Source organism: Ixodes scapularis, unplaced genomic scaffold (assembly GCF_016920785.2).
Source record: "Ixodes scapularis isolate PalLabHiFi unplaced genomic scaffold, ASM1692078v2 PGA_scaffold3__209_contigs__length_174095766, whole genome shotgun sequence".
In the NCBI taxonomy this organism is placed as follows: domain Eukaryota; kingdom Metazoa; phylum Arthropoda; class Arachnida; order Ixodida; family Ixodidae; genus Ixodes; species Ixodes scapularis.
Window position 1 is genome coordinate 100159645 of NW_024609868.1, and position 6927 is coordinate 100166571.

General features: G+C 47.4%; 1 protein-coding gene across 1 annotated transcript; it reads left to right on the plus strand.

Annotated features, from left to right (window-relative positions):
• The first annotated feature begins 2861 nt into the window (after positions 1-2861).
• On the plus strand, positions 2862-4328 carry LOC120844595. Its single transcript, XM_040216445.1, has one exon. The coding sequence runs from the start codon at positions 2862-2864 to the stop codon at positions 4326-4328; it is 1467 nt and encodes a 488-aa protein (XP_040072379.1).
• The last annotated feature ends 2599 nt before the right edge of the window (positions 4329-6927 follow it).

A 6927-nucleotide genomic window follows, 5' to 3' on the forward strand; every position in this document is an offset into this window, starting at 1 on the left:
AGGCCAAGGGGCCTCCGACTGGAGGTCGGTACTCCCTGCTCTCGTCGGAAGACGACGACAACCCCGGGCGGCACTCAAGATCCAGAACACTCTCGTCGGGCCAACGCCGCAGCGAAAGTCGGTTGAGGAACCGGTCTACTTCCTACCCACCCCTGGACGACCGCGGAAGAAACAGCTCGAGAAGCAAGAGCACCGAGCGCAAGAAACCTCCCTCCTCAAGAGGCAACAGCACCACCCAGAACGCCGACAAACAGGTGAGCTGGGCATCCAGGGTCTTTCAGGCGAACGCTGGGAAGCGCTAGTTTCTGGAGCAAACTAGAAAACTGAAAGAGGAAAATGCTGCACTCCGTAGGCGACTAGATGAGCTGGAAAAGCTTGTCAAAACAGGTCCCAATTCTATCCCCCTCAACACACCGGCAGCCGCAAAATCGGCTCCACCTACTCCTACCCAAATCGCAACCAACAATGCGATGGATGCGGACGCTAACCGCGGAACGCTAAAGAGACAGACCTCGACGGACCTAGACGCTAACGCTAAGAGAGTAGCCGAGGCATCCCCAGACGGTGAGCCGCAGCTCAAACTAAAAACCACCGTCACCTCTCAGGCACCTATGCGAAAAGACGAAAGGGTCGATCAACTTGAAAAAGACAACCAAGAAACCAAAGACAGTCTCAGACTAGTCGGAGAAACCCTCCAACAAATATTACAACCCCTCACGGCACTCGACCGCCTCGCGGCCCTAGAAGCGACCGTGCAAATGCTCGTGCAGAAACTACCATGTAACCTTCCTCAAACAATTCAATATGGCCCCTGGACCTCAGGAGATTAAGGTCTGGCAGTGGAACTGCAGGGGATACAAAAACAAACGCGGCAATCTGCAGCTCCATATTCAGCAACTATCCGAAAAACCAGATGTCATAGCTTTACAAGAAGCCAGTTGTCCGATCAAATTAACGGGTTACACGCCTTTCATTCCCCTGAACACAGACCCGAAAAAAACAATCTCGGTCACCGCGACTTTCGTTCAACGCAACATCGTGGCCATACAACACGAAATCGAGGACACAAAGGTCCAACACACGCTAGCGGAAATCCCGCCGCGTAAGAAGGGAGATGGAAACGTCTACATTTTTAACGTCTACAGTTCACCCAAGGACAGAACAAAAGCAACCTCCGACATTATCCGTAAGGCCGTAAAACTTGCATGGAAATCTCAACTCGTAGTGGTAGGCGATTTCAACGCGCACCACCCTGCCTGGGGCTACCGGAAAGCGCATATCAAAGGAACGGCGCTTTGGAAATCTATACAAGACGTGGGTATGACGATCCTTAACGACGTCAAAGAACCTACTAGGATCGGCAATAGCGTCAGCACGGACATGGTCCCCGATCTTGCCCTGAGTAAAAACATTAACTCAGCCACATGGACAAATACGGGCCTCACGTTGGGAAGTGACCACTATATAGTGGAAACGACCTTCCAGACGGCCCCGTTTAAACAGCCTTTGTTAAAAACGAGACTAACGGATTGGGACAACTTCCGTAAAATTAGGAACAAAACCACTTCAAAGGAAATCGGCAACATGAATGAGTGGACTCGCGCCCTGATAGAAGACGTAAAAGCCACCACAGAAGAAACAGAAGCGATAACCTCGCAACACACGACCGACCCAAAATTGAAACACATGTGGGAAGCCCACGTTAGCTTACAACCAAGGTGGAAAAAGCAAAAACACAACCGCACCCTGAGAAAGAGGATAACACAGCCAGAAAGAAAAATTGAAGATTACGCGTTCGAGCTTGAAAGACAGTAGTGGGGGCAGGTAGGCGACAGCGTGAACGGGCATCTGGGTAAGAAAAATACGTAGCTTTTGCTACGATATTTACTCGACCCCACACAGACCAAAACGGCGCAACGCAATAGACTCGCTCAAATGGTGCACCAACATGAAGGCGACACAGAAGACTTAATCAAAGAACTCAAGGATAGATACCTAAACACCACGCAGTCCACCGACCCCCTTCCCTTGTACGAGGGTGAGCCAAACCCAGAATTAGACCAGGAATTTAGCACAGCGGAAGTATGGCAAGCCATAAGCCAACTTAAAACAACCTCAGCCTCGGTGCCCGACGGCGTCACAAACAAGATGTTGAGAAATCTAGACCTTACGTCAGTGATGGCCCTAACTGACCTAATCAACAAGTACTGACAGGATGGCGAAATCCCCCTAGAATGGAAACACGCCAGAATCATCTTTATACCTAAACCAGGCAAGAAGCTAATAACCGAAAACCTAAGACCTATCTCCCTTACATCTTGCCTAGGGAAGCTCATGGAGCACGTGGTTCTAAACAGACTCCAAGGATATGAGGAGGATAACAACCTCCTACCCCCCTCCATGCTGGGATTTAGAGCCCACCTGTCCACGCAGGATGTCGTGCTTCAACTTAGTGAAGAAGTGATCCCCAAAAGCTCGAACACGAGAGCCATCCTCCGATTGGACTTAAACAAGGCCTTTGACAACGTGTCACATGAGGCCATCCTCACTAACCTATCGAGGTTAAATCCAGGATCCCGAACCTTCAACTACGTAAGATCGTTTCTGGACGAGAGGACGGCAAAAATATCGATCGGCGGGACGATCTCGGATCCCTTTCGCATGGGGTGTCGGGGAACCCCACAGGGCTCGGTATTCTCGCCGTTTCTATTTAATCTTGCACTCGTAGAATTACCGAAGCAACTCGAGGCTTATATGCAGACGATATCACCCTCTGGATCACAACAGGAAATGATGGGGAGATAGAAGAGACCCTACAAAGGGCAGTCCATACCATAGAAGCCTACGTCAAAGCGGTAGGGATGGAATGTTCTCATCCCAAATCGGAGCTCCTAATTAAAAGAGACATTTCAAGGGGACAGAAATCCAGCCCTTCGCCAGCCAACATAAACGTACACGTGCAAGGCAAAGTCATTAAGCAAGTTAACTCCATCCGGATCCTTGGAATGATCATCCAAGAGAACCGAAATATTACCCAAGTCATCGAAAAGCTAAACGTCTCGGTCCACCAGACCATTAGACTGATCCGACGCATAGCGAACAGGAGAAGAGGCGTTAAGGAAAACGATCTATGCCGATTGGTGCAGGCCTTTATCATCAGTATAATGACCTACGCCCTCCCCTATCTACGATTATACAACGCCGAGAAACTCAAAATCGAAGGACTCCTCAGGCAGGCCTATAAGGCAACCCTAGGTCTACCCATCAATACCTCCACCGACAAGCTACTGCAGCTCGGCCTACATAACACGGTAGACGAGCTGACTGAGGCCCATCGGAGAATGCAAGAGCTCAGGCTCGCTCGCACCAATGCAGGTAGAGTGGTCCTGAGAAGACTGGGAATAAACGCGGCACCACTCGACGCGGGCACCCGCAAAATCCCGTCCAACGTCAGAAAGACAATCACGGTAAAACCCTTACCGAAAAACATGCACCCCGTCCACCACGAGGGCAGACGCAGGGCCCGGGCGCAAGCCCTAGCCAAGAAACTCGAAGGCCGAACGGACGTCGTCTACGTGGACGCGGCCGCTTATCCGACCCCCAAAAATGCGTACGAGATCGCCGCGGTGACCGAGGAGGGCCAACTGGTAGCAAACGCGACTGTACCTACAAACTCATCCGAAATTGGCGAAGAAGCGGCAATCGCCTTGGCGCTGACAAGCCCGCAAGTGAGGGTGATTGTCAGTGATTCAAAAGCGGCCATTGGCAATTTCACCAAGGGCCGCATATCTCCCATCTCCTTCGGAATTCTCAAGAATTACCCGAAAGACAGGCAAGACGTCGAATTGGTCTGGGTGCCGGCTCACTCGTCAAACCCGGGGAACGAGGCAGCCCACGATAAAGCTCGAGGATCTACCGGCCGAGCTGTGGATGCTGACTCGGACGTCAGATTGACAGGAGACTGCCTTAAAACCTACCACGAGATCACTCAACACTACAGGCTCGAAAGGCTAACTTTCCCACCCCCGCATAAGATTTTAACCAAAGAACAGGAGCTACTATGGAGACAACTGCAAACTAAAACTCTTCCTAACCCCGCGGTCTTAAGCCATGCATACCCAGATAGATTTAAACCCGATTGCAGCAAATGCGGCGGCAAAGCTACCGTAGACCACATCTTTTGGGACTGTCCGACAGATCCCCCACCATTATCGCTCCAGAGGCTCGCGCACCCGGGCCCGTGGGAGAACTTGCTGCTCAGCTCCGACCTGGAAACCGAAGTCCAGGCCGTGACTAGAGCCCAAGAGGTCGCCGCAAGTCTCCATTGACGGCCACCTAGCAAGATCAGCATACCCACCTGTAACTCTTGCGAACAATAAAGGTTTTCCAATCCAATCAAAAATTCCCCAATGAACCAGTGGCTATATCTGCGTGTTTGCGCTTCCCTGACTTAACTTCTCGAAGTGAGCCTTCTTTGCACGCTTTTAGCCGTTTCCAAATGTATTTCGTATAATCCATTCACCTATAAACTGATAATGCGATTGTAGCTTCGTGCTCTTGGGACGAGTGAACCGCCTCCCTCTTATCACCGGACTTCACTCCGTCGCGTGGGTATTCGCGGGGGCGTCGTGAAGTGGCACAACATCAACGCGCGACTGCTTCACCGAGCGCACAGCTTCCACCGCAGTGTCAGCATAGGGGTGAACGGAGCATACGAAAAGCACCTTTACCTACGATGGACAAGACAACTCGCAAGAGGTTGTGAATAACTCTAAAAAAATGTGTCGTCTTACAACTTTTTTCCCATATAATGCACCCCAAAGCTTTGATTCGACGTACAACGCACTGATATCGAACGACGGCTCCAACTTTTACAAGGAGCTTAAAAACTGTGGGGTATACCTCATTAGACACCTAAAGCCCGTATCAAGGCTGCAGAAAAAAAAAACTGAGGTTTTGCAGTAGGGCTAAGAAAACTCCGGTTACTTTTTGTAGTCGGTAACACTTACATGAGCTATTTTGATAAGTTGTACCACTCGTCTATCAAGCTGCTCGTGAAAGTTGGTAACGTCGGTTCGACGTCAGCTCGTTGTATGTCGAACTGAAAGTTTGGGACGTCTTATATCGGACAAGGGTGTAAGATCATACCCTATTTTTTTAGAGTGATCCTTGCCAAGAGATTTAAGGTAAACTCCTCACCCGTCACAGGTTTTAAAATGGGTTGTTTATCGTATTGACGTGCCCTCCGCATTGTAGCCTGGAACGCTCCCCGATTCCTTTTCTCTGCGAATCCGTCTTGATTGGAGTTTTGTAAACCGTGCCCTTCTAGCTATGTCTTCACTCAAAAGCTTTTCTCCATCAGTCTCGCCTTTCGACCACTTCTTTGTGTGTTTGTATCGCTCTCGAATCCCGCGTCTCAGATTTTTTCTCCAGACCAGTCTCGGAAAAAGGTAGCTACGAAAGTAATAATAAATTTCCTCAAAATTCATTTGGAAAGTATTTCAATACATTACTAAATTATCAGCGTAGAAACGAAATTCATCACGCTACTCATTGCAATAAAAAGTAGTTTAATTACACTAATTTCATTACAGTAATGCCATTAGAACCATGTCTGTTTATGTCTAGATGATTAGCTCCAATGCTTATGTATCCGCGAAGTGTCGTGGATCCCGAAATTTGTTTTGCTAAAATGCCGCCGTGTCGTACTCATATAAACTTACAGTCCTTCTCTTTTCTTCTAGTTCTAGTCATCCAGAAGAGATTTTTGTTGAGATCTGTGAGGTGGTCATTGAAACATACTCGATGAGGAGCGCACTCACTTGGTAGGGAGACCAGCCTCCCACGGCCTGAGATCCAATGTTGTTTCACAGCAATGGAAGATACCCCGACCGAGATATGAGGTACAGCATCATTCCTAGCAGGCAGGCCATGGGCGGGCATGACATGTCAGGCCTGAAAATCCTCAAAGTTAACTTTCTTCGCGAGGACTGTCGTTATGTCCACAATGTTTGCTTGAGGCGTCACAGAATACCGTGCATTTCTATGTTGGAAAAACGACCGACTGCCTCTGTGCTATTTTGGTTTGATTTCAGCTGAGAGATTTTTAGTGCCTTTCCTGTTATAGAAAATAGCAGGGCGCTCAATTATAATTGTAGCGCCTTAACGTTGTGGTGTTGGAATTTATCTGTTGTGACAAGCGAATCGCATTGTTTGGAGCCAAAATTTACGGAACCTTGCATCGCAGAGAAGTCTTGTTTAGTGTCGACAACTTGTTTCATTGACAACAGAGGGTTTACTTTTGGGCGTAGTTCAAGTAGGGAATGGACAGTGTCTTTTCAGGAGAGTAGGAGGTCTAGCTTTTTGTGTTCTGTAGCTTATTCTGATAGAAATAAACTGGGATGCGGTTGAAATGACGCGGTGAGACAGTAACAATAATAATAATAGTAATAATAATAATAACAATAATATTAATAATAATAATGAAAATATTAATAATAATGATAATAAAAATATTATAATTTATTATTCCAGCATTTTGTTTTTTTCAGCTTGGACGATAGCCAATACGAGGGGTAGACGAGGAAGTGTTCTTGGCATCCCTAATATCAGTCAGTATACAACCTCATTCACTTCACAAATATTATAAATTAGACAAACAGAGACGACTGTTACAACTAGACAATGTCATGCTTGAAGAGAAAAGTAATACCCACATATGTAAACACACAGTTAGGACAGTGTACAATTTCAAAAAAGTATAAAAAAAACTTTGCAACCGTTCACAAAAAACAGAAAAAAACATTTGTTTTTACAAGTATATATCACACTAAGATGCACCAGGGAATATAAAGTCCCGTATATAGATCTATATTTACTTACACGAATATACAAATATACAAGTAGTTACAGCATAGACACATATAC